Here is a 27,228-nt window from a genome sequence, read left to right on the forward strand (position 1 = left end):
AAGGTACTGACAAGGAAAATTTGTTTAACAAATCAAGAGCTTACTGAGTTGGTAATCATTTCAATTATTGTGTGACTCAGGGGAGATATTGTAAGGAGAAATTAGATGCTAGTCACTCTTAAGGTCAAAGGGCATTCATTGAACGTGTGGTACCCATACCCTGCTCTCGGCTTTTATTGAACGCGAACTACGAAAATGAGCCTTGAAGCTCTCTAGCAAACGTCCAGAAAAAAATTAAGAAGGGTCTAAAACTAGTCCGCCTGTTCTTGATTAGCTTTACCTTTAAAAATCCCAACCAGGAATGTTCTTAAATTAAGACTTCGTAAAAACAGCAGTTCAAATGACGAGGTTTTTCCTTTCAATTCTTTGTCCTCCGAGGTCTACCTATTATTATGTACTATTTCATAGTTCATTGGCGCGAAACTATGATAAATGACTCTTCATCAGAACGATTTTGTTTATGATCCTGTCCTGGAGTACGAACCTTTTCATTGATCATTTCAGATACTTCATTGCAATCTCTGTCAAACGCATGCATCTCGCAAGCCTCTGCTAAACGCTGACGCCTCTCGCTGGCTCGATCCTGCAGGCGATTCCAACGCTCGTTCAGCGCCTTCTGACGTTGGGTGATATCCGCAGACCCAGCGTGTGCCTGCGATATGAGTTTCTCGGCCAGTTTGTTGATCGTCTCTACCCGTGCAGCCTCTACTGCTAAGTCTTGATCGAATCCTTTCATTTTCTTTTGCAGTCGGACACAGTGCTCTATGTCTCGTCCAGTGTCATCGGAAGAAACAACGGCTTCCTGTAATACGAAAGTCCAGTATAAAACAAAGGCATGGATGTACCATTTCTATTTAATTTCCACTACACGAAAGCTGATCTTTTCTGAAGGGAGGGGGGGGGGGAAGGGGATGGGGAACAAGAGGCAACACCCCTTGATCTGGAACAACAGAACCATCAAAGCACAAACGCAAACAAATGGACAAAAAGATAGAATGGAGAAAAAGTTCGCTGTGAAAGGTCTCTGTGATAAACTGGTTCGCGTGTTGAGCTTCCACAACAAATCGCTGCCACCATCCACAAATTCAAATCAGTTAGAATTTTCGCAACTCGACGCGGGGACAACATTCTGCATTCTGTCTGTGGACCCACAATGCATCCTGTCCTTAGAAATATATTGCACAGGAATACCAACCTTTTCGCTGATACATGAGTCAACTAAGTGGACTTCTTGGGTAAACTTCTGATGATCCCTCGCCTCCTCTAATCTCTTTCCTTTATTAGCTGACGCCTCCAGGAGTTCCTCCCAGTGAAGGTACAGAGCCTCGATTCGGCGTTCCACTTCGTCAGCCGCAAAGTGCCCAGATGTGATAAGCTCTTCACCAGTTTCCCGAACAGCGTCAATGGCTTCCTCGTGTGCAGTAAGCTCCGCTTCAAAAGCCTTGTTCTTCTGTAGCTTAGTTTCCAAATTAGCTGGGTCTTTGTAACTGTCATCGCTGGCAGTTTGGTGCTTCTCTGTTATCCAGGATTCGGCCTATGAAAAAAAAAAATAGTTGCCATCCAAAGGAAACTAGTCTCAGTATCTCCTTTAACAATGGTATTTAATGTAATGGAGTGGCAATACTCTGCGGCGCACGCTTTGGAACAATTTTTATTTAAGTGTCGAAAGTAATTCAAAATTGCATTGGTTTGGTTCTACCGAGCTCTGTGATTGGTTCAGAAAACTCGTCTCACCCTCATAACCAATCATATGCAAACCCAAACAAGGTTCAGCTTGTTTTTACGCGTTTTCCCGCGCTTAAGGCCGTTTACAGACATTCCCTTCTAGATGCAAGATGTGATTATTACGCCAAAAAATTGAGATGTGCCCCGCGTTTAGAATACGGTGATAAATTCAGGAAGTCATGAAACTCGAAGCCTTAGAGGAAAAAAATCCTCGATATACTGTTTATTTACCTCAACAACGTCTTGATAAAACTGCGCGATCTTTCTCGAATCCTCCAGTTTGTGTCTTCTTTTCAGCAGCTCTTCATTTAATTTGTTTCTCCGTTCGCACACGCCACGAACTCTGCCCTGTATTTTCTCAGATTCGCTGTGGCTGTTCGCTACCAAAGTGTCTCCAAATTCACAAAGATTTGCCACTTTCTCATCCTGTGAGGCAACGAGCTTCTCTGTGTTTTCGTGTTTCCTGAGTAGCGAATCGACTTCGTCCACGCTACTTCCCAGTTCTGCTCCGGCGAGTACAACCTAGTGATAAAAGAATGCGTCACTGTAAAGAACTAGCATGTATGTGATAGGCATGTTCCTAAGCGAGCATTATATGATAAGTTTTAAATGGTTAAGAATATATGAAAGTCATATATTTGAACTGCGGATAAAGACGTGAATGAAAGTGATCCTCGCAGTAATATGCACTACTTAGGCAGTAGTGAAAATAAGGCCTGAAAAAAAATTCAGGCCTGTACGGGATTTGAACCCATGACCTCTGCGATACCGGTGCAGCGCTCTACCAACTGAGCTAACAAGCCAACTGGGAGCTGGTCATGAAGTTGGTTCTAAATAAACTGATAAGTTTTGTTATACGTGCAGTTTGATTGGTTCTTAACAATTACCTATTGGATGGCAGATGCGTAGACGACGTCACCGTTAACAACATTTTGCTTTTTAACTATATAAAACAAATAGATTCTATGTTGCTGTGAGTCAGGAGAGTGAAAGATCATGGAAAACGTCAGAACCTACACGCAACATTGGTCTCACCTCTTGTGTGCTTGTTAAGGTATCGATTTGTTTCGCTTCTCTGAGAAACACCTGCAGGTCATACGCTTGATCGAGTTCTGTTTTGTTATCTTCCCATGTTGCAAACAAACTTTCACGTTCGATTAGTAACAGTTCCAGCTTCTCTGCGATCTGATAAGAACACAACAAACACATAAGTAACAATAGCTATGACTAATCAAGCGAAATAAGACGAACGAATTGAAACAAAAAATTGAAAGCCGATCCAAATATTACACGCTTTCTCTTTTCAAGATGCACAAACTGTGAAAGAACTTGTCACATATCTGTATTTTTTTCCCAGCTCGATGGTAAGACTTCTCACAAAATCATTTTGACCGTCCGTTCGGCTAACCCCTTAACCTATACCTTCCCCTTTAATACTAATGCATTATCCGAAGCAATGACAAACGTATCAGCGAGACGATGTAATTCGCTGATAACCCTTCTACTTTGGAGACGAGAGGCACTGAAGGTGTCTTGGCCTAGAATACAACGCAATGACTCGGCCAGGTCTCGACCCAGGACCTCAGTACACTGACCACTAAGCCACCGCGTCTCCTACTTCATGAAAGAAGCAAGGAAGAAATCAAACGAAACACTGACCTCGTCTGCTGCAAAGTGGCCATTGTCAATCATCTTCTCGCCAATCTCCATGACTTTTTGGAAGCCCTCTTCTCGCGCATCCATCTCAGCGCGATGCTCGTCAATCCTCCTCAACTGAGCCTCGGCGTCTACTACGTCATGCACAGGTTCACCAGATGAGATGGTACGGCTCATGTCAATGCACCATGACACAAGGTCCCGGATCTACAGACGTCATAAACGACACAGTGACAAAAACATTCATCTGGCACTAGAAAGGGTGATGGCAGGATTGGTTGGGATGAAGGCCTACGCTGGCGTTTCACCAGCATCGAGGAAATTTTTTATACTTTCTCAATAGTAAATTCTTTTTCTTGCGAGCCCCCCCCCCCCCCCTCCTTAGTTTCCATAGTGAATTATCGATTCAGAGTGGTGTAGTTCCAGGGAAACCGTGCAAGTTTTACAAAGAGAAGTGTATACATTGCGCCCTGCAGAAAAAAATTGGTCCCATTCACACGAGGAACCCTCCCCCCCCTTTAAACTATCCAAACACAATATCAATTCAGGAGGGGGATCAGCTTCCTATATAACCGTTGTTTGTTCGCGTTACGCAAAGCGTTCTCTTCCTCACAAAAAGACTTCGAGCATTTATTCCATTTAAGATTTGTAGTGGGAAAATCTGAAAACTTCTAACGTTTAGAGGAAGATATTCTCACCTCGTTGTTAAGCTTGTGGAAATCGCTTGAATCTTGCAGCTTGCATTTCTTCCGAGTTGTTTTCCTTTTCAGCTCATCCCACAAACTCAGTACAAATTCTTCATGCTTTTTAATGCTCTCAGCTGTGTGACCTTGGTATTAAAAATAAAATGATTGAATACGAGTTCTACTGTGCGGTAGAGAAAATTTTAACCAACTGTAATCCTAAAATGCATTGGTGTTGCTTCACTTCGCCCTGAAATTGGTGTAGAATATTCACTCTATCCTTTCAACCAATCAGATCCAAAGCTATCACCAGAAACAACTTTCCTATTCGCGTTTCCTCGTGCTTCCAGTATTTCGCTTGTTTTAAGGTCCAACGCTCGCACTTCTCTTTCAACCAATCAGATACAAGACGATAACCAATTGCGACTTTCTTACTCGCATCTTCCCGCGTTACAGACACTGCTTGTTTTACCTCGAGGCTTTATTGGCTAAGCGAGATGTTTCCTCTGTTCTGATTGGCTACTGTAATTACTTTTCTAACGACTCTAATGATTGACTCCTGTGATTACTTTACAGTGTCGTAGAAAAGTTGACACAGGAACCAATCATCAGAGTCGTTAAAAAGTCCTCAACTATTCCTTCCTCGCAATGGTCCGTTAGAAGCGCAGCTCACCTGGACCATCCCTAAGTTCAGGTCAATCCGTTAGTTTCTAATTTTGAATTCAAAATGATTTGCATATTAGCTAAAAACTCTCCCAAACCTTTCTATTCTAGGGTCAGCCACTGACTAACTATAGTCTCTTACCATCAGAACAAACTTTGCACATGTATGAACAACGTAGGCATTTCAAATTTACCTTGATATGCAGCTTGCAATTTTCCTGACTCAGCTGTTAACGTTTCAACTTGTTGCTGCACCACAACCAAGTCTCTTTCGTGTCCTTCGTGCTTCCGGTGAAGGCCCTGGACGCTAGCCATGTCTCGGCCCAGGTCCTCCATTGAGAGCGAGGAATCCTTTTCCTGGAGACGAGTGATCAGCTCGTTCAAGTCTCTGTTAAATCCGTGAATCTCTGCGGCGCTGGCGAGTCGCTTGGTGCGGAGCTTGATTTGATCCTGAAGTTGAGCCCACATGGATCTGAAGGGTAAAACGAAACAGATGAGACAACCAAAGGCGTGCCGTACCTCTGAACAAGCGCATCGTTAAGCCTCATTCGGACTAAAACCCTTTTGCCAAGAGAAACCTGATGGCGTTTACTTCTTCTTGTATCGTTTAGAGTTTATTTTAGGAAAAAAAATGCCCTTGCCAGGTCATCTGCATCGACAAAATTCGTGCATCAGCAGTTTTTACGCAAAAATCTTCTTGTTGAAAAACTAGTGTGTTAAACTTTAAACAGTTTTGTTTAGTCTGGTAACGCAACTTGCTCTTTCTCTCAGCGTATTGTGTGACGTGACCAAAGAGCAGCTGAAAAGGAGTGTTACCCACCTCAGAATATCTTGTTGTTCTTTGATGATCACTGTGTCAGTGTGACCTTCAGCCACAAGACGTTTGGCAAAGTTGTCCACTTCGCTAAATCGTTCAGCTTTAGCCATGACGCTGCGTTGAAAGTCCTCAAACTTCCTTTGAATCACCTGGTAACGAGACAAAAAATAATTGCCAGATTGAACTCGTCTTGAGGACCACTATTTACAAAATGCTACGAAATGAGCGCGTTAAATGAGTGATTGATTAATCTCCAAAATTTAGTCAAATTATGTTTAGCTTTGAACTTCAATCACGCTATAATGTGCCGATCAGTTTAAGGCTCCAACATCCCCTCGACTGTCGTCCGCGCCGGGGAGTGGGACATTTGAACCTTGTGTTGGTGGGGAGGGGTATCTGAACCGAAGTGTCAAGTCTTTCCAGCGTAATACACGTGTTTTAATGGAGGAGTTTAAAGGTTAATAGTCTGCTTTCGTAAGTGAATGGCTAGGAAAGACGATTCATATCGTAGTGATGCTTACAAGCGAAAAACCCAACAGCAGCACAAAAAACTAATTGCTGACGTTGCTAAATTCTTCTATTCGTTGATCACACAAAGAGTCCTTCATTTGAACAAAGTTTTAGCCCGGGGACGGGAATTTGCACGAGCCAACCTTTAACAGTCCAAATACCGGGGGAGAGGGGGGGGGGGGGTTACCAGGGGGGATGCTGGGAGTTCGATTCGATCGCCACCTAACGCCTAACTTCACAAGAGGCAACCAAAAGCAAAAGGGCAATGTTAAAATTCGAATGATGTAAAGCTCGACCCTTGACCACGAGCTCAACCGTTTTAGCAGATTTTGAACACACACCTCCAAATGCTCAAAATCTTTCCCATAATCCTCAGCCGAAGCAGCATGAAGCTGTTCTGTAATCCACTCAGAGGTTTCATTCACTTCACGCAGGTACTGATGTAGTTTCTTGGACTCTTCCAGTCTTTGAAGGCGCGTATTGGTCAGCGTCTGCAGCCCTAAAAACTGCTCCTCTATGTCACGCTGAAACGCAACGATATGAAAGCAAACTTAGTTATTGCATTATGGCTTCTTCCCTTGTAAGATAACAAACCGAGGTGTGAAGTGTCGATGTCAAGTTTTCAGTATCGCCTTGTGCTCATAACAAACAAATTTTCCATGACGAATGCATTTACCTGTCTGGAGGCAATCTTTTCAGCCGCAAAGTGACCACTCTGCACCAGTTTCCTCGCCTGCTCGCCCAGACCTTGGATGATCGGACTATAGGTATCTACTGCTGTTTGTAAGGCAGTGTGCCTGGTCAGTAGCTTTTCGGCGGATAGCTCGTCCTTTCCGTAATCCTGATTGGCTGCTAGACCAGCCTTATCATTCATCCAAGAGTCCGCTTCATTAGCCTCTGTAAAGTACTGAGGAGGGCGACAAAGCATAGAATGACCTTAAATTAATCATCTCTACCACTAATCTTTAATCTCCTACGCTGCCATGCTATAAATCATTCACTGACTCTGAGGTCGTTCGTCTTTGCATTTTGGTACACAGGTACAAATTAAAAACAGCCATCTTGACCTTGCGCTCTGTCAATGAAAATGTGTTATGGACCAAGCTTGATCGGTAAAAAGTTTTTGGAATTGGCCGAATTCTTTTTTTCCTTTTTTTTTTTTTTCAGCGCAGCAAATTCACGAAACTCGTTCGTGTTTCCTGCGTATTGACTTTCTTCTTCCGCATTTTTGCAACTCCACTGCCGTCAAAGCCTTACGAATTTTTAAAATTTTTTTCTAGCACGGAATCAAAGCGGGCAATCCCGAGCGGGCAATATGGGTCCGTGCTACCAGTTCAGGTAGCCAATCAGGACACAAGAAACGGTCTACCTTGCCCACCGGCGCTGCCAGCTATATAATAAAGCATATTTATTAACCTTCTGTGATTCCAAAGCGTCGCTAAGTCTTTGTTTCCGCTCAGCGGCAGCCTTCATGAGTAGTTCCCAACTCTCGTTCAGTTCCTCGCATCTTTCTTCTATTTCATCGGCTGCGTAATGATTGCTGTCGATCAAATCTTGACCGGAAGCTAACACAGTGTCGATACGAAATTGATGGTTGGAAAGTTCATTTTCCAGTGCCTGAAAAGAAAAAAAAAATACGATAATGGTTAAAAAAAAAAAAAAAACTCCCAAAAGGATTGACAAAAACGGGCAAAGTTTGGAAGAAAGAAGCTCTACAAAAAACGACTGTGCTTGGTGACAGAGACGGAGGTTTCAACAACCTCAGCTGAAATCATCATTAGAATCAAGCGTTATGACTTCCGTTCAGGTTGTCGAGATGCCAATCACGGTGACGTCATGCAAGGCTCCTTTCTCCTGGCTCCTACACATTTCCTTTTCATTCAAAGAATAGAATGTGTTCTTGATCAACTGATGAGATCTCGCTGAAAAGTTTTTTATTCTCATCAACTATTTTCTGAATAACATATGGACACTAAAAGGATAAATTACTGATTTATCACTTCTGGGAAGGGAGAACCTCCACACAGAAAAATGATTGACTTTACACCCCGAGGAGAGGAATTAAATCAAATTTGAAAAGATCCTAAGCTAAATGAATTAAAAAATTATATCTAAAAGGACGAAGAAGAAATGTTTTACCAAGTGTCTTTTCCGTAGTCTTTGAACTCCAATTAAACTCGTACCCAGGTCCTCAGAGGTTGCCATGGTCATGTGCTCTCGTATCCAGGCCATCTCCATTTCAATGTCATAAAAGAACTGGTGAAGACCGAGCGAGTCTTCAAGTTGTGACTGACGGTTGGACGACAGTTCTTTCAGTTCGTCAAATCTGTGAAGAAAAAAAGTGACATGATCCTTAACCATTACCAGATCGTCATACATTTTAACTAGCATAATTTCGCTCCTGTGTTTTAAAAAATTTGGGCTTTAGTTACAGAAGATGATTAGAGATATAAATGTTGTGCGATAACTTTTTTCGGAAGAATATGAAAATAACTGCACCTTTGCAATACATTCTCTGTTGCCTGCTCAATCTTCCCCGCATCAAAATGACCATCTTCGATCAAGACCTGGGCTTGGTCGCAAAGGGACTGGATCTGAGCGTCGTGAACCTCGATATCAGCCTCCACTCCTTGGTGTTTCTTGAGGAGGAACTTGACACTCGACAAGTCATGGCCCAGATCTTCAAGGGACATTAGTGTTTCAACTTCATTCATCCAAACCTGGTGAAATATTGGTAACCATTGAAGGTAGTGGGGAAAATTAAAAAATGCAGTTTCGGTCTGGTAAATATTTTCAGTGAAGTGATTCTTATGCGCCTGTGGGTTGTCTATTTTCCGCAATCCACTTTGACTGCGCGAGAAAGCTGTACGGTTTTAAATCGAATGAAATAAATCATGTATCAATGATAAATGAAATAAGTCATGTTTCATCATCTGAGAGGCATGGGTTCGAATCGCGTCGCAGCCTGAATTCTTACCGTGCTCTCTTCTATAGTCAAAGACTCTGTTCTAGTGTTTTTATGTTACTCGCTAAACCAACCTTGACGTCTTCCATAGCTCGGTTGAACTGTTGTTGCTGCTGAGCCTGCTGTAATCTGGAACCTTTATCGGCGGACTTGCTGACTAGCTCCCTCCAACTTTCATTTAACCTTTCCAATAAGTCCTTAATTTCTTTAGAACCATAATGCCCTTCGCGAATCAACTTCTTCCCACTCTAAACAAATAATTATAAATATACTTAAAACGTTTATGAACTCCCGCATTATTTCGAGGAAATTTCAGACAGATCAAGGTAAAACACAAATGTTCAAAAAGTAAAACAGAACACTGGATCCAAAACTTTACGCATCCTGCTCTAACTCAACACACGCAACCGCACGATTCTTTTAAACGTTAGATGCTAGGCATGCGCGATAGATAATCGATTGGTTGAATAGGGTTATCTTCAGAAGGAACAGTCTGTTAACTGATAAAAAAGGACCATCGAGTCTTGGAAAACTTACCACGTTCACACTGTCGAAGCCACCTTTGTTGGCTGCGATTTCGGCTTCAAATGCCTGGTGCCTCTGAAGTTTTCTCTGTATGTTGGTCAAATCTCTAAAAGATTCGTCTGTGGCAATCTGAAGTTTTTCTTGAATCCAAGCCTCAAACTGAAGAATAAAGGAATAGTTTCATTTTAAATTTTATAGATGAAACTCAATTATGTAACCATTCAAATGAAAGCTCCTGAGCAGTAATGAGGCACTGCGTATTATCCTGCACAGAGAATGTTTTAGATTCTAGATGAGATCAACAGTGTACGATCAAGTGGTATTGTTTTTTATGCCTTATAAAATAATTGAGATCTTACGAGCGCCTTGATTGGTTAAGTTCATTATATGAAAAGCAATAGACCACAATTTCTGCCGGTTTACCGACTAATACTCCACGCGGAACGTTGGTAAGACACGAGAGAAGTTTGTAAATCACTCGCTTCCAGCTCGCCATAATTTTACGTCACTGGATAAAACCCTGGCACGTAACCCATTACAATGAAAGCTACTCATAAGCAGTAATTTTTGACGTACTTTTTATCATGTCGTTCAAGATAAACTATTCAGTTTATGGTGAATTCCCAGATTGAAAGCTGAGCTAGACTTTCAGGTGGTGCTGTTTTTTATTTGATATAGGTAGCTCTAACTTGTAAGCAAGTGGATGGAAGTTCAGTAAGTGAACATTCAATAAAAAACATTGGTAGTGTGTTTATTATGTAAAACACAAAATTCAATCTTGGGCTGCGATGGAATAGCCGTCTACTGAGGTAAAATGTTAACGGAAGTTACCTCTTGTGTATCTCTCTTGAAGTTCTGAAGCAGTTGAGATTGCTTTAAAGCTTGTCGTCTCTTAGCAGCCAGTTGTTTGACATTCTGTCTTCTTTTGAGGACTTCGTCTTTCCGTTTTGAAATCCTACAAGACATTAAGTTAAAAAAAATGTCGAGATTAGAGTAAAGGGGTGCAAATCGAGGGCTCGTCTCGCTAGCTGGAATTTCATTTTTACCACAATTGGCAGTAATGTCGCAATCTGATTTGCCAATTTGCCGTTGTCGGTAAGAGTACAGAGCACGCTAAACCACTATCGATTTGTTACATTTGCATGTCTTACAACTGACAAACGAGTTATGAAGAAAGAAGTTAGACTTCAGTTTTCTCATCCCTAAGGTTGCCGTCAATAACACTATAGAGTTTAAATCTTTTGTCAATTCGCTTACGAGTTTAATGCGGCTTAACAATTTGCCGCTTTTACATAACTAAGATGAGAAAAATGACGCACCATTGTCTGTCGCGGTGACCAGCGGTGACCAAGCTGTTCGCCATATCATTTAACGAGTGTAGCTTCTCTTCCTGTGCTGTCAGCGTCTTCTCAAAATTCTCATGTTGTTTCAAGAGCATTAGAACATCATCCACAGAATCCTGAAATCAGAGAGCAGACAGGTTAGTCCTTAGGACGCTGATGCTTTGACATTTAAACTTCTATGATCTATATAAAAATTCTCCGCACGTTTTGCAACATATTTCTTATAGTTTTATTACTGAGAATTTATGTTATGACTCTCTTTCTTCACATCACCATTTTGCTTAAAAATGTACTGATAATGTAAGGAGAAATTCCTATTTGGTCACTATTACCTTGTTGTTCCTTCAATGAAAAAACTTTGAAAGCTGACAAACTCAGGCTGTCAAGTTGGATATTTAAATATTACAGTGAAAGAGTTCATACCCCGAGATCATCATTAGAGAGAAATGCCTCATGGGAAGCTGATAAGGAATCTACGTATTCCGCATCTCGGATGAACGCCTGCAAAAAAAGAAAAAATTTAAAGATATGACACACCGTTAAAAATTTTCCGACCCGATCCATGAAAAGTGGAACTTTTTTGGGGGGACATCTCTGATCAAGGGATGCATAACTTGGTTCCATCTGAAGAAAGTGCTCTGTAATCTGTATCTCATACATTTAAAGGACACCTATAATCGGATGGCCACCCGAAAAGAAGCTTCACCATATTGGATGATAGGTGTGATAGGTGTCGCTAAGGCAGCTCAAGAGGAGAACAAGAAACTCTTCAGGAACCTAGGAAGTCATTGTAGCAAACAAACCACAGACCAACTCCTGATACTTTGAAGCAGAGCATTGAGAAATCCGGATGTCAATGAATACGTTACCAATAATGCATATTCGGGAGACAGAGGACAGATTAAGGAAACGTACAAGCAATTAACCCTTTACACCCAAACATCATCATGCATTTTCTCTATTCTGTTGTCTCTACATTTCCTAAGGTGCTGACAAGGAGAATTTGGTTAACAATCAAGAGATTCTTTGGTAGGTGATCATTTCCTTTACTCTCGTGATCTTAAAGTGTGATATGGGGGGTGATATTGTAAGGAGAAATTAGATGCTAGTCATTCATAAGGGTTTAGGGATTAAGGGTGAAGGTCACTTTCTGTTTGGTGCAATGATGTGACGGAGAGAGGTAAAACGACGGATACATCAGTGAAGACTACATGAAATTATTTCAGTTCAGGACTGAACAGCTTACCTGCAAATCTTGGCCTTCATTTAATGCCTCATTCCTTTCAACCCAAGTGTCCTTCAGTGCTGCCTTCTCTTTCTTCAAAGCTGCTACTCTGTCCTTTAACTGTCTCACTCGTGGGTTTGAGGCGACCATCCGCTGACCATATTCTATTAACTGGTCAAATCTGCAAAGAAACCAAGGGAACAAGTCAGCTCACAAGAGACACAAAGTACTGAGTGTCGTAAAACCCAACTTAAGGAGCCAAACCGCAAATAAGTAAAAAATTTCCGCCTTTGTCCCACCCCCCTAACATCTGAATGGGGAAAAAAACCAAACCTTGTAGGGGGAGGCAGGGATGGGAGTGTGTGAATTTTAGGTCCATACCTAAACCTCAAAGTCTGAAAAGGAGAGTTTCGTTAAACCACGAATTCTGTATGAAATGTTTAAAAACCTTACTATAAATTATAACCTGAGTGATTCCATTTGAAAATGATTTCAATGTTTCTACGGCAATTTTGTCTTTACCTGTCGTTGTGGGTTTGAATATCTTCCCACTTTCCTTCGTGTTCTTGAAGAAGTTGTTTGGCGCTGTTCACATCTTTCGGTGTGTCTCCAATTCTAAGCGACTCACGCATGTCTGAGGCCCAGGATAACTGAAAGGAAAGAGGAAACGCATTTTAAAACAGCTTCATCAGAAACAAGGTGATCTCAATCAATCGCGAAAGAAATAGAGAGAAAAGTCTGCGGTTAGACGTCTCCGCATGCTTTTACCAGATCTCTTGAATCAGCAAGGAAGCCCTGCTGACCGTACGCTTCATCCAGAACATTCTTTCTTTTACTTGCTTTACCCTAAAGAGTGAGAAAGAACAAAAATCAATCTTGCTAAACTCTTAACGGGCTAAAATGACTCTGGGTCAGGCCCAAAAGATATTTATTCCCACGAACATTAACTCACTGTGTTATATTTCAACTTCAAAGTTATTATAATTTCAAGTTTCTCATACTCGTAATGGAGTGCACTCCGACCCACGTTTCTATGACGTTGAAGGGTTTTTTCTGGACTATTTCTTGAGGCAACCATGAAAAGACTTGACTTCATTCCATTATTCTCTCTCATCTTTATTGAAACAAAAAACTGAGTTGAAACTCACCTTCAAGCCATTCCATAATCCAATAATTTCTGCTTCTTTAGCTTTGATCTGACGAGCTTGTCGAGGATGATGGGAAACAAGGCTGCAAAACAAAGAAAGAGAGATCGTGTATGTACAGCGGTTAAACATCGGGCATGCACGAGGGTATCAATTTTGGCCGGGTGCGCACCAATTCCCAGTGCAAAATTCCAAAGAAAAAACTTAACAAACCAACGCTGTCTCGCAAAATAAACTTAAAAAGATTGAAACATTCACAGGAAACTGTGACAGGAAAAACAGCAAGGAAAAGAAAACCCGAGAGTTTTCGAGCATAAAGCTGATTCAAGTACAGGTTTTTCACCATTCTGTTCTGATTTTTAACGAAAAAGTTATAGGCCTTGCGAACACCGTAACTTACTGGCTTATGTGGTTGTTTGTAACTTGTGTGAGACAATTAGTCCTGACAGCCTGAAAACACGTCATCTTGTCATTACAAAGATCGCACATGCGCAGACGTTTGACCGCTGTCTTGATCAAGCATGCTGAACCAACCGCTGATAAAAGTTCGACAATCCTAAATAAACGATCAAAAATGTAAAACTTACGATTTTGCTTGGTCCTGTAACTTTACAAGTTTTTCTTCCACAGCAGCGAGATCTCTTTCGAAACCCTAAGAGAATTTAAATGTAGACAATATAAAGATAGGGCCGGTCGCGTGACTTACATGTAGTTTTATGTGGTATGTGTATTTTTATGCACTGATGTTAGTCTTGACATTTGTGAAAGCGATCTGGGACTAAAACGTTTTTGGCTTTATTTTGTTAAGCCTACGAGCACGCTCACATTCTTAGTGGTGCAGGACGCGCGTTTCTCCGCCCACGGGAAGATTTGAAACGAGTCGGGGAGAGATTTTCTGGGCTCTGGGGCTCATTATCAGAGCCAGACCCCTTGCAGACCTCTCGCAGGCAACGCTTTACCTTTAATTAGTCTGAAAACTCGTGTCATCCTCTAGGGCAATCTCACCGCTAAACTAAAACCAAACGAAGCTAGTTCGCTCGCTCTTTTTTGGTGCTGCATAACTTTGGTTTGGGTTTCATGGACCTAGATCAGTTTATGCTCTGTTCGAAGCTAGTTGTCACTTCTCGTTTTCACTGACTTACTTGGTGTCTCCTCTGTAAAGCTCTAACAGTCTCCAAATCTCGCCCAACGTCTCCATCGGACAAAATGGCATCCTTCTCTTGAATCCAGGACTTCATCTCTTCACAAGAGTCAAAGAACAACTCGACCCTAACACCCCCCCCCCAAAAAAAAAAAAAAAAGAAAAAGAAAAAGAAAAGAAACGCAAAATTCAATATAATTTTTTGTGAAGTAGAGAGGCACAGAGTATACATGTACATCAAGGACTAAACTTCCCCAACTTTCCCAGAAGTGACAAAATTTGACTTCTCCCTACAATTTCCACACTATTTCCAGCAAGCAGTTGATGAGAATACTCAAACTTATCAGTTAGAAGTTGTTATCTTGATCTTTCACCAAATTCTCGCAACTAATTTACAAGGAATTGTGTAGCAGCAAAAGCGGAGAATTAACAATCAGATCTTGGGAGTTAAAGGGTTAACGCTTCAATGAAAGCGTTTCTTCGCCCGCAAGCAAGTTTGAGGCCTTATGCAACGCTGGAAGGCGAGAACTCTGCAAGTGGTCGGCCCAGATCCCTCACAGACCTCTCACCGGCAGTCGAAGCGCCTACAATGAGCACCTGCTCGCACACCAGGTGTTCTTACCCATGTTTTTCACGCAGTTCCTCTTCTTTGGCTTTTTTTAAGCGCTGAAGATTTTCCCACCTTCAAGAAAAACACAAGGGGATACATAAGACCATGAGCTTAACTTGACAAGAACTCCCAGTCCTTAAAAAACAACAATCAAACCGTGTTTCTACAGGAGGAGGTTAGAGCAATTTTCAATTGGGTGTCGAAAAACCAAAACTATCTCAACGATCATTCAGTCATCACAAGCCATCTGAATGGTTGAGGTGGCGCGAGTTTTCTAAACCAATCACCAAGTGAAGAAGCAATCCCAGATTACCTTCAACACTAAATTAAAAAAAAATGTTCTTATTTAACTCTTACATGTCGTTTACGTCTTTCCTCCTTTTCTTCACTGCAGCCGAATGCCTGTGATCCGTGTCTATCAGCTGATCTGCTAACGAGTTTATCTCAGCTATACGGTTGCTGTTAGCTGTTAGCTCTGTCGTGAGACCCTGTGTACACAGTTTAAAAGGCAAACAGGCTTTACAACTTTCTCCCATTTTTTCCCCTGATGTAGGCACTGGTGCAATAGATGTGCTTTTAACACGTCACGGAACAGGTGCGTTTGCTACTGTGAAAAGACACGAATCTTCTCTATAACCCCTTCACTCCTGTAACTCAATATCGACTCTCCTCAATTTCTGCTATACATTTCTCTTTCGGAACCGGTCATTATTTTTCGTCTGTGGAGGGAGAGAGGATCGGAATGTTTTTTCGGGCGGGATCACACAGTTGTCAGGGGTAATGGCGGGGGAATCAATCGTCGCGAACATAGTAGAAGGGGACGGCTATGAGAAGTGACTGCCAATGAGGGAGATCGTTAGAATACTACAGGCCTCATTGGGGATCGGGTAAATTTTATTGCGACAGCCAAAATCCCCCCCCCCCCGGCGTTAAATAATGACTAAGCTCTTATTTTTTGATCATAATTCTTGATGTCAATTCAAACAATATGCACTAATTGATAACTTTCTCTTAATTCTTTACATCATCTTTCTGCTTGACAACGTATCGAGATGGTAGGGATAAATTACAAATTGGTTACTCCGAGGAGTGAAGGAGTTAATTCTGAGGATGTTTGAAACAGTACTTTGTGCGATAGTGCCTCACACAAATGGACAAGAACTGTGATAACATTTTAGGAAGAATAGCATGGATCTGACACAAAACAAACATCGTGTACAGTTGTGAAACAGAAACAGCCCGAAATAAAAAAGAGAAAAAAGGTCCAGTAAAATTGTTCATGGTTGCAATGTCCTGGATTCTCCGTTCAGTAAAAACTGAAGCCGAATCATAGATCATAGAGAAAACTAACGTGTAGCGCCTGCCACTGGCATTGCGTTCTCGTTGAACGAAAGTACATTTTCCATTCAAAAACTTAAGTTCTATACAGAACGAAACACGTTCCAACTTTCACACCGCAAAGCACTCTCTCCTCTCATCTACTATTGGATCATATTAGTTTAGAGAAACTTTTCAACTTTTTATGTCTTTAATTGGCTGACTTTCCCGTTTCTGGTACAGAATTAAGAATAGAGGCGTACTTGAAATCGTTCTCGCTGTTCCATGGTAGGATTACATGACGAGCTAAAATAACGCGACAGGCCACTTTTCGTTTGACTGTGGAGAACCATCTTTACCTTTGTGACTGTAGGTTCAGTAAGAGTTCGTTCCAACCAAATTAGAGTATGCTGGGTTAAAGCTTAGAACCTATGTGCAACACAGTAACACAAGACAACACAAAAATATTACAGAAGTTTAGAACGTAAGCATTGTTACATACAGATAGAGCTCATTTCGATTGAGTTTTGTAAAACCAAAATCAAAATCAGAGCGCGGGAAAACGCGGGCGACCAAGTCGTGATTGGTTTTAGTCTTGCATCTGATTGGTTGAGAGATCGGCGCCCGTTTTTCTGGACCAATCAGACCGAAGTGCAGCAAAACATAGCAATCTCGAATTTCTTTCGATACTCGATTGAAAATTGCTCTAAAACGTAATTAGCAACACAAAAATGGCCAGAGATGAAGAGAGCAGAAAAAAAGGAATCAAAAGTTACAAACATGACAGATTAGCTGAAGACTCTACCTCAATATTTTTGCGGATGACATGAATGTCGTTGTCTGATTCAGACGCACTGTTGTAAGTAAGCTGACTTTCCTGATTAGTCGAAGCAAAACGTTAAATTACAAATGTTAGAACGATCAAAAGCTGAAAATTAAGGTTGTAGGACCCCGGACTGATGTGCGTGAGGTCGTGGGTTCGAGCCCCAGTCTGGATTAACCCTTAGGGTCTTAAAATAACTGACGAGAATGTGCTACCTTTGCCATGACAAATGCAAATGAGTAGACATTCAAATCTTCTTAGACGAGGACGACAAACCGTAGGCATCGTCTCGTACATCTTCTCTCTACTGATTAGCAGGGGGCGTTAAAGAACCCACGCACTTCTCGCAAAGAGTAGGGAATGTACCTACCGGTGTTTTGGCCTTGTTTCCAAAAATTCCTAAATTGGGGACACCTGCGGAATAATCTTTCTGCAGAGTGTAAATTACTCAATACAGTCAGGCCAAAGTCCCCCAAAAAGTGTTACAAAGCGCATTAGAGCAAATTAATACGGAGAATGCGCTTTATAAATGCATCATCACGATCACTGTCGTTAATATTAGGTATCACTGTGAGGCTGCAATAAGAGACTGACTCTTACAACTACCTGTAGAGTTCACTTCGGTTTCCTGAACATGAAGCGAGCAAGTAGTGTTGTTCTTCCAAGTCGGGTTGCTGATCTTTCACAAGTAACCATCCCCCCCCCACCCCTCCTCCCAGAAGTTTTCCTTTAACAGTTTTATCAACCAATACTTCTATTAACTCCAGAATGAAGAGAGGTGCTGTCAAAATACAGTGCCTAACTTAAGAGCATGACGGACTATTCGACCTACAATAAACATATTCCATTCTTTGACTTAGTTATTAATTAAGGATCCAGGGCGAGGCGTTTAGTAGCGCGAGGCACTTGAGGAAGTTGTAATATAATCCCAGACTACTATATTTTCGCGCGGTCCATCCATTTTCATGTACGTGTTCCATCGTGGACACGTCATTAAAATAATTTAACAGATAAAGGTAGGAAGAATCAATGTCAGTATGTGAACAACTACGCATCTACCCCTCACCAAACTCAAAATTAACCTTTAATTGTTATCAGTTCACTGTTGTCGAGTTAAGGGAGGGGTTGGTTCAGAGTTTCTCAGATACTGATATTGATCCAGTAGGAAATGGGATATCAATAAGGAATCAAACCTTGTTTTTCATCCAAAACTCGATATCATCACATTCATGACTGAAGTGAAAATATTTGATGGAGTTCTCCAGATTCTCACGGCGAATCTATAAAGTGAATTCAATCAAGGTTAGACAAAATGTTTTCAGAAGAAATAAAATCTCAAAAACACTGGAGAATAACTAAACAACAAGAATAGAGAAATTTCCACTGAGTGTCGAAAGTATTCCGCGATTGATTTGCTTTTCCTTTACTTTGCTCTGTGATTGGTTTGCTTTCCCTTTACTTTGCTCTGTGATTGGTCCAGAAAACTCGCGCCACTCTCTCAGCAATAAGATACAAAACTAAAACCACTCGCGACTTGGTCGTCCGCGTTTTGCCGCGCTTTAGGCAGTTTGTATATACATATATATATATATATATATATATATATATATATATATATATATATATACTTTTTAAAGCTCTCATTGGCTCTTAAACGTATTTCCCTTTCTTCTGATTAGCCGTTGTAATAGCTTTGGTTTTCTGCGACACTCAGTCGAAAAGTACTCTATGGAACGCACACAATACCTCGGCTATTTCCACCAGTCTTGAGTACATGTTCTGCAGTGAGATCTGACGCGTAGCAACGTTGTCGCGATCAAAATGGGCCGTGAAATGACGTCTAACTGGTCGGCGAGATTTTCCTATAAGAATCATTGAAAGTATTTTGATCAAAATTCTGAAAGGTCTTCTCTTCACACTTGTGAAGTGATTGTAATCATTAACGCAGTGGTAAAGCCCAATTATAGTAATGATTCAATTCAAAGGCGATTCTACCTTTATAAAATTAGCTTTCGAGCAGAGCCTCATTACTAGTGCTGAAAGATGCGCGTTTCTCTGCTTGCGGGAAGATTTGAGCCGAGTCGGGGAGAGATTTGCTGGGGGTCTGGCACTAATAGACACATTGCAGACCCCTTGCTGGCTCGCGTTGCCCAAAGCCACTTTCATGCCCATGCGCAAATGATGAGGGCTTACTCGCAAGCTATTACAGTATCTGGATGAAATCCTATTAGCCATTGCGTAGTTATCCATAAGGTACAATTGTAGATGTCGTACAAGTTGGCTCCAACTTATTTTCCTAGTTGTAAAAACTCAAATGAACGCTACGAAACAATACTTTCAAGAGGAAGGTTCCAAAGCTATTACCAACCTTTCTTTTCAGGAGTTTTGACTTTCACTTCCCTTTGCTTCTGAATCTTGACTTTCTTCTTCACTTTTCGTTTTACCAAAACCTTCTCGGGAACGATGACCTTCTGTTTTGTCGTTTTCTTTACTGTCCTGGCCTCAATCTCTTTAACGTAGTTAGCAGGGACGTAACCCGCTTCTTTGGAGGTCAAACGCCTGAAGAGAAGAAAAAAAAATCAAAGATTAAGGACATTTGTAGTCGTGCTATCCTCAAATCTAATCATATTACGGGCCTCTTTCAACCCTTTTACTCCCAAGATTCATTAGTAATTCACCTCGCAGTCTGTCACTCAAGTTCTTATGAAATAAGTATCAGGTCAACAAATACACATGTAATCCTCTCGTTGATATTTTTCTTCATTCTCATCACTTGTCGGCTTGTATTTATAGTATAAGGAGAAATTCTGTCTTTGTCACTCATGAGAGTTAAAGGGTACCAGTCCACCGGGCTCGTTTTACTTTCGGTTTCTCCCTACCTTTTGAACTGTCCTGAAGAAAATGTCGCCTAACCAAGTGTGGGCTTTTGCAAACGAGGTCTACTAGCGTGATCGGGCTACATTTGAAAGACCATGAGCATTTGGTTCGACTCAAAATAAAGAATAAAAGATTGCTGAAATAAACTGTTAGGAAATTTGTTGTACCTCACACTCCACCAATCTTTGTTCGTCTTTGAAATCAAAAAGAATACCTAAATATAAAAACAAAAATGTAAATATCGCGTTATAGTCTCAAAACTATAAATGCTAACAAGCGCAAAAAAACACTGAGCTTTATGACCGGCGAATAAGGGTCGCAAAACTGGCGAATTTCGCTGCAAATTTAATGGCTAACATTTTATATAATCGCCTGGGAACCAAAACTGTCGCAACTCCCCCCACCCACACTTCATTTTCACCCCTTCTCACCTCTCCCTTGGTAATTTTAAGCCCTTGTCCGGCAAATGGGTGCAGAGCTTTTACTTGTGGGACTTTAATTTCCTGTACAACGTCTTTCATAACTTCTCTTTCTACGGTTTCCTCGACTTCTTCGTCTGTCTCCACCTCAGCTTCCTCTTCATACAGTTCCACCTTTGTCTAGAGCGAAAGAAAAAAATAAAATAAAAAAAATTGTTTTCCCGTCTCGTCACGAGCTGTGGGACAAAGAAATATCCTAAATCTCCAAGAGGAATCGAACCTCAGGCCTTCAAATTCCACGTCCCGATGCTCTACCATTGAGCCTCAGAGACTATGGTGCACCTGGCCTTTGCTGCATTCGTGTGGTACACGCGCCCCGAATACTGCTAGGATTTGCAATGTCGAAAGCTCCATGAGAGTTAATAAAATAAAAAGATGGTAAATCACACGGTGATGAAATGAAGGACGATGTTTTTCGTTTTGTCACGAGCGTGAGGCGAAGAAAAATTCTGAGAACCCAGTAAGGAATTAATGCGAGGTGAATTCCACGCTCTGATGCTACCTCACTGGGCCACAGAGACTCAATAGTGAGCCAGGCCTTTTAGTACAAGGTTCACATGTGACACGCGTCCTTTATACTGCTATGATCATCAATAATCAGAAAAGGATTAACGTCAGTATCTGAACAACTACGCACCGACATTTACCCTAAGTTGTTCTCAGTTGATTGTTGTTGGGTTAGGGAGGAGTAAGTGCGCAGTTGCTGAGGTACTGACATTGATCCCAGAAAATGTAAAAATGTAAAAATGTAACAAGAAGAAATGGCAGTGAGTCATGCAAAGCGATGAAGAAAAGGACTATCAAATAGTCCTCTGCTCACCTGAACCGCCTGTTCGTTGCTCTCCATCAGTTTACTTTGTTCTCTCAAGCGATTCATGTCATCAGCAAAACCTTTAATCTCGTCTATCACGTTCGTGTGTCGCTGCAGCAAGGACTACAAAACAACCAGTAGAAAATGTCAGCTAATGTTCGACGGAATGTCATAATTGCGGAGGGATCATATCCCAAAGTGGTGTGAAGGGTACAATTGGAATGAGGGGTTATAAGACCAAAACCTAACACTTACAACAGCCAATCAGATTAATACTACTTAACATAGGTAACCAATCAGAACTCAAAGCACGTGTAAATATCGAAACCTCTACGGTAAGCCGGTTTCCTACAAAGCCTCTCTGTAATACCCGCTTTCTGATAAGCTCTCTTCCAACCTCGTCACCATGATCAAAACTGTAAAAGAATTCTTTTACTACCGAGCCTATAAGCCTGATATTCATAAATACCAAATAAATATCATAAGCTTAACTCTTTCACTTCCAAGATCTTACAAGTATATTCTCCTTACAGTCTGTCAAAAAATTATTATGATGCTAATTTAAAGAATTTGGTTCTGGATCAACAAATAATTCTCGAAATAAATAAACGACCGATGGGTTTTGTGCACAGCCGTGCTGGAAATTGATTCTTGGAATTTCTGTACCCACCATTGCACTCTGTTCGTCCCTGCCATAATCTTCACTGCTCGCGACGTACATTTTCTCTTTCATCCAAGATTCTGCGTCATTAGAATCTGAGTAATACTAAATACAAAACAGAGAGAACATGTTCATCGTTTATTTCTATGACTTACTAAATAATCATTCACTCAGTAACTCACACACCCACCCACCCACCCACCGAACCATGTTCCCACCCACCCTTCCACCAATCAAGCATTTATTTATTCCGTCAGTAAGCCAGTCAGTCATCCATTCCGTCCGTCAGTCAGTCATTAATTGATTCACTCAGCAATTCATTAGGTCAGTCATTCCTTCGGTTAATCAGCCATTCCAAGGCTTGGTCACCTGCTTAAACCGTCTGTTGGTCAGAAGCAGAAAGCGAGCCAATCACTCAGACAGCCCGCTACTCTGCCTCAAAAAAGCACCTCGTACCTGTAACGATTGTGCAGCATCTTTTAATCTCTCTGATCTTGTGATTAAAAGTTCTCTTAGTTTCATCCAGTTGTTCTGCAACTGTTTAATCTTTGCTCTGATCTCTTTAGAAGCGTAGTGACTTCTGTCAACGAGCGACTGCCCTTTGGCGCAGACTGTTTCACAATGCGCAAAACGGCCACTTAACTCTGCTTCTAGAGCCTATTGAGTTAAAACAATAATTAACACAGAAACAAAGCGGAAACTATCTCTCCCAAAGCTGCAAAAAGGAATTTCCAGTCAGACAAGAACGGATGTTCTCATTATAAAAGGAAATAAACACTTTGGGCGTCGAAGATAAAACTGAAATTTTAACGGAAAGTACACGCACCAAACATCTTTCAGCACATGCTTGATTTTGTTGTAATTCGCATAAAAATTAAGGAGTGGACAATGTCTAGCGTGCGTCCATCCAATTCGGGATTGCTTCTATAACATAGCGAGATATTTTTCACGCTGAAAAGTCGCTTCTCTGTACTGATCAAAGCGCTTGTCGAATTCGGTCGTTCTTGGTTTTAGCAACATCCGACAACAAACAGATACATTCAACCAATTCTCTGTCGCAGCTAACCTTGTGTTTCTGTTGGAGTCTTGTCAAGCTTATCAGATCGTTTCCAACATCTTTTGAAGAGAGGACTTTTTCCGTTTCTTTGACGAACATCTCCTCTTCCTCCATGTCTCCAAAGAATTTGTAAAGTCTCAGGGAATCTTCAAGCCTTGCGCGACGCTCCTTTCCTAGCTGAATTAACGCCTGTGGACGAAAACGATTTAACATGAAATCAAGTAATTGGCCGCCGACTATTTCTTATTTTCATACCACTTTCAAACTTATTGATAACCATGTTAACGTAAAATAAGTTTCATTAACTCTTATTCCCATGAGTGACCAAGACAGAGTTTTTCCTAACAATATCAATACAAAATCAAGCAGACAACTAATGAGAATAAAGAATAATATCACTTAGGGGGTAAAAGTTGATCCAATACCAAATTTTGCAGGCCAACATCATAATTGTACTGCAGACAGTAGGGAGAATTACTAAAGAGATCTTGAGAGTGAAGTGGAGGCCTATGCTCCGCTGATAAATTGTGACTCTTGCAATCAAATTTTTTGCATTTTTAGGGCAATTCCAATTTCTGTTTCTTTGTTGTTTCTAACAGTCAAACAATTTGAACAAAGTGGAGGAGAGTTGTATGTTAGGAGCCCAATGACAAAGAGACTACAAGCAGATAGCCAGCGCATCACCAGCAGGTAGACGGATTTATCTGCTACCCGGCTGCCATTGAAACCCCTGTGTAAGATTCAGTTATATACCTCAAATGCTTGAGCAAGAAGTGACTGTCTTTCTTTGATGACCCGGCTTTCCGGATGCTTTGCTTTGATAAATCTCTGCGCCACGTTGTTGATTCTCTGGACACTTTCTCCTTGAGATTGAATTTGCGATTCAATTAAACTGTGCTTGTGGAGAAGATTTTCCACATCTAACAGATGCTTGCCATAGTCCTCAGATCTCACAGCCGACTGCAAAACAAAATGGCACTTAGAACGTGGGTTAAAAGAGGGGATTTCGATCTGCTGTCGTAAGCGTAGTCACAAAGGCTTGTGGCTTGGTGGCGAGCGTGGCCTAGTGGTTAGGGCGCTGCACTTGTAAGCCGGAGGTCCCGGGTTCAAGTCCTCCTCCCTGCCACTGGATGGATTTGTCTTCGGTGGCCCCGAATTCAACTCCTGCACGCTTTGTACATAGCCAACTGGTCTGCCTCCTACCAGTTGGGGTTTTTAACGAGTTTCTGTTCATTTACCATATTTGTTTCCTTATTTACAGTGTCCCCAATTAGCACAGCAGTGCTAAAAATACACTGACACTTAAATAAAGTTATTATTATTATTATTATTATTATTATTAAGCACAAAAGAGGATATCAAAGAGTTCGATGGCAAACTAAAGCACAAAAAGGAAACCGTCTAAAGCGAGGATTCTCTATATTAGTGCTGCGCCGGACACGAGCATTTCTTACCCCGCGAGAAAAGTGGGAGTCCTTATACGTACAGCGAGAGATCTGCTAAGAGAACGCTTGAAACCCCCCCCCCCCCCGACTCGTCTCCAACCTTTCCACGGGCGGAGAAACACGCGCAGCACTAATAACGAGGGCCTGCTTGAAGGTTACGGAGAACTTAATGTAACATAGATCATATTCGTTATCCAGCTAGTACCTCAATATCCTGCATGTCACCGTGTGCACCATCCATTTCTCTGAACAAACCGACAAGATCCTTAAAACCCACCAGAGTTGAACGCTTCGCCTCTAACATACCGATCAGCTTGTCCCATTTGGTCATAATAACCTCTTCTCTGTAACACAAAATCAGATTGGGTCAGATACCTCGACAGAGCTCTTTAGTTCAAAGACCTCTGCGTCTGTTCTGTTAAAAGAGCTAACCTAATGAAATGCGCTATAAAAGCTCCTTCTTCCGCCTAGAAAGCCTGTTCCTAAAGTTCCTGACGGGGCATGATAACAGCGCGGAGTGAAATAGGAAAGAAGGCTTAAGACGGGGGCGTGACCTTTCTACGATGGCAGATTCATAGGGAGGGTTCTGGGGATCCAATTCCTCCCCACTTCGCCCTCAAAGTCGATAGGTTTTTAAATATATTTTGTTTTTTTTCCTTAGCAAATATTGCTATGTTTGCTACATAGCAATGTATTATTATTATTATTATTATTATTATTATTATTATTATTGTTGTTATTATTACAATTATCATTATCAACATTATCAATTCCATTTTTTACGTCGAGTTTGGGTCTAGCGATTAAGTTTGATACTCTTTGTAGTGAAGTGGTTTTGGCAGATCACCATACCTTGCACTGATAACATCAGATCTGTGGTAATCTTCATCAATTAGTTCCTGGGCCAGGTCAAAGACCATTTGAAAACGCTCTTCCTGCAAATCACAAAGGTAAGTGTTTAATGGCAATTAATATTTTTTGTGATATTGCAAGCACTTTTGTCCTAACACATGCATTTAATACGTGTTGATTGATTGCGTGCACTGAACTGCGCGCATTTTTGTAATGCATTTTCGTTTAATACCACACAGTGTGCGTGTCGTTTGCGTGTGCTGCGTCGGGTTTCTCGCCAGAAGATACACACACAAGAAACTGGCAACTTACAGGTTATTATCACTCACCCTGGCTTTGACGTCGGTACTTATGGCTTCATGTCGTTTAAAGGCTGCCTCTACGGTCGCTGCGTCTTGACCCAATGCCTCTCCTTCCAGAACATGCATCATATCATCCAACCAAGACTCGCGAAGGGAAGCCTGAAAATTCAAACATACAGAAGCCGTCGTTAATGAAACACACACACACGAAAAAATCTCATAGTAGCTGAACTCTTTACCTTTCTTTCGAACTTGTCAGCTAGTTTTTCAAGCATCTCTTGCCTAGGAACAGCAAAGACATTTCATCAAAAACAATTCAAATTCACGAGAGAACGTGTTTCAGCATGACTCATGCCATCATCAGTACATTGTGTCGTATCCGTTGACTTTGCTTTTACACGTTTCATAAAAATTACGTTATCAGATTAATCGAATCACGATATTTGAAATTAGTAACATTACAATAACTTAGGCAAACACGCGCCGAAACATGTCTTTAAAATGTTTTCTCTTGAATTTGAAATTTATTTTGGTCAGTGTCATCACAAGTTATGGAAGCATTACGTTCAGAAATATCTTCATGAGGCTCTTACGGTGTTGTAGATAGGTTACAATGGAGTTTCTACCTCTAGCCTTGTGTTTACCTTTTTAAAATGACACTTTTCGTTCCCCCCAAAGAAAAGTTAGTTGTCATACGTAATTGGTATTCGATAGAGAAATTTTCAATGAGTTTTATGAATAATGCGGGATTTCATTGGCTTTGCTTTACTTCGCTCTGTGATTGGTTCAGAAAACTCGCGTCACTCTCTCAACCAATTGGATGCAACACCAACACCAATCACGACTTGGTCGCCACGATTTCCCGCGCTTTGCTTCCTTTCCCCAGTATATGCTGAACACGTGTCACATAAGAACCTTGTATATAGCCCCACCAACAAGTAGGTTGTCTTAAGCTCGCTCCTGGGAGCATTCATACACGAAATCTTAAGGGGTATATTCGACGATGGTAATTATCAGCAGTGCACATGACTCCAAAATGCAAGGCATCTCCGAAGAAGGGAGACACTCTCTCGAGTAAATACAATACCTTATCAATTCCTGGCGTAGTGCCATTTCTCTGTCATGTTCAGCACTCTCCATAACCTGCCACGCCCTGTTGATGTCCATCACCAATTTACCCTCAGGGGGTATGTAAGGTTGTTGATTGTTACCCTTTCGTTTCGTTTGTAAGCTAAAGAGGTGGGCTTCGATATTCACTCGTTCTGAGTATCTGATGTTGGGAAGAAAAATAATAACGACTTAGAAAAAAAAAAGTGATCAGAAGACCAGCAGTTACAAAAGGCAAATAAAGGAATCAGCTATTCTTCACATAAGCTCAAACAAATCAAGGAAAGTCTGTTATTAGGTCAGAATGAAACAGTTATGGAACAAACATCTTAAATTATTTTGGAATTTTGCCAATGTAGCCATCTACAAAGTGAAAATTCAAAATTGCAAAAGAATACTGCAATTGTCATAATAAAAAAATTTAACCTGTTTTTCCAATACTTTAAAGGAGTATTATGGCAACCTAACTTTCACGATCATTGCAAGGTC

The 27,228-nt window shown here is 41.2% G+C and overlaps 1 protein-coding gene across 6 annotated transcripts in view; it reads right to left on the reverse strand.

Annotated features, from left to right (window-relative positions):
* LOC113676053 (spectrin beta chain) overlaps positions 1-27,228 on the reverse strand; it is a 43,152-nt gene that overhangs the window by 9,843 nt on the left and 6,081 nt on the right. The window contains exons 10-51 of one of the 6 annotated variants that reach the window (XM_089193441.1): positions 26,720-26,902; positions 25,872-25,914; positions 25,660-25,791; positions 25,331-25,413; positions 24,684-24,822; positions 23,787-23,993; positions 23,043-23,222; positions 22,433-22,633; positions 21,986-22,081; positions 21,325-21,438; positions 20,457-20,624; positions 20,193-20,239; positions 19,517-19,707; positions 18,895-19,010; positions 18,342-18,428; positions 17,131-17,202; positions 15,366-15,496; positions 15,021-15,080; positions 14,400-14,526; positions 13,845-13,909; positions 13,261-13,342; positions 12,881-12,958; positions 12,635-12,762; positions 12,134-12,293; positions 11,311-11,388; positions 10,864-11,003; positions 10,376-10,499; positions 9,557-9,703; positions 9,094-9,267; positions 8,554-8,774; positions 8,194-8,380; positions 7,471-7,671; positions 6,731-6,961; positions 6,396-6,578; positions 5,548-5,693; positions 4,922-5,199; positions 4,080-4,210; positions 3,385-3,588; positions 2,761-2,910; positions 1,957-2,247; positions 1,196-1,534; positions 485-802 (exon numbers count right to left, since the gene is read on the reverse strand). In XM_089193441.1, the coding sequence (XP_089049567.1) occupies positions 485-802; positions 1,196-1,534; positions 1,957-2,247; positions 2,761-2,910; positions 3,385-3,588; positions 4,080-4,210; positions 4,922-5,199; positions 5,548-5,693; positions 6,396-6,578; positions 6,731-6,961; positions 7,471-7,671; positions 8,194-8,380; positions 8,554-8,774; positions 9,094-9,267; positions 9,557-9,703; positions 10,376-10,499; positions 10,864-11,003; positions 11,311-11,388; positions 12,134-12,293; positions 12,635-12,762; positions 12,881-12,958; positions 13,261-13,342; positions 13,845-13,909; positions 14,400-14,526; positions 15,021-15,080; positions 15,366-15,496; positions 17,131-17,202; positions 18,342-18,428; positions 18,895-19,010; positions 19,517-19,707; positions 20,193-20,239; positions 20,457-20,624; positions 21,325-21,438; positions 21,986-22,081; positions 22,433-22,633; positions 23,043-23,222; positions 23,787-23,993; positions 24,684-24,822; positions 25,331-25,413; positions 25,660-25,791; positions 25,872-25,914; positions 26,720-26,902 (6,433 nt within the window). The remainder of the gene's footprint in view (positions 1-484; positions 803-1,195; positions 1,535-1,956; positions 2,248-2,760; positions 2,911-3,384; positions 3,589-4,079; positions 4,211-4,921; positions 5,200-5,547; positions 5,694-6,395; positions 6,579-6,730; positions 6,962-7,470; positions 7,672-8,193; positions 8,381-8,553; positions 8,775-9,093; positions 9,268-9,556; positions 9,704-10,375; positions 10,500-10,863; positions 11,004-11,310; positions 11,389-12,133; positions 12,294-12,634; positions 12,763-12,880; positions 12,959-13,260; positions 13,343-13,844; positions 13,910-14,399; positions 14,527-15,020; positions 15,081-15,365; positions 15,497-17,130; positions 17,203-18,341; positions 18,429-18,894; positions 19,011-19,516; positions 19,708-20,192; positions 20,240-20,456; positions 20,625-21,324; positions 21,439-21,985; positions 22,082-22,432; positions 22,634-23,042; positions 23,223-23,786; positions 23,994-24,683; positions 24,823-25,330; positions 25,414-25,659; positions 25,792-25,871; positions 25,915-26,719; positions 26,903-27,228) is intronic. The other 5 variants (XM_089193443.1, XM_089193444.1, XM_089193442.1 and 2 more) reach the window with 5 other exon arrangements.

The sequence above is a fragment of the Pocillopora damicornis genome, chromosome 14 (assembly GCF_964200805.1).
Source record: "Pocillopora damicornis chromosome 14, jaPocDami1.2, whole genome shotgun sequence".
Taxonomy (NCBI): domain Eukaryota; kingdom Metazoa; phylum Cnidaria; class Anthozoa; order Scleractinia; family Pocilloporidae; genus Pocillopora; species Pocillopora damicornis.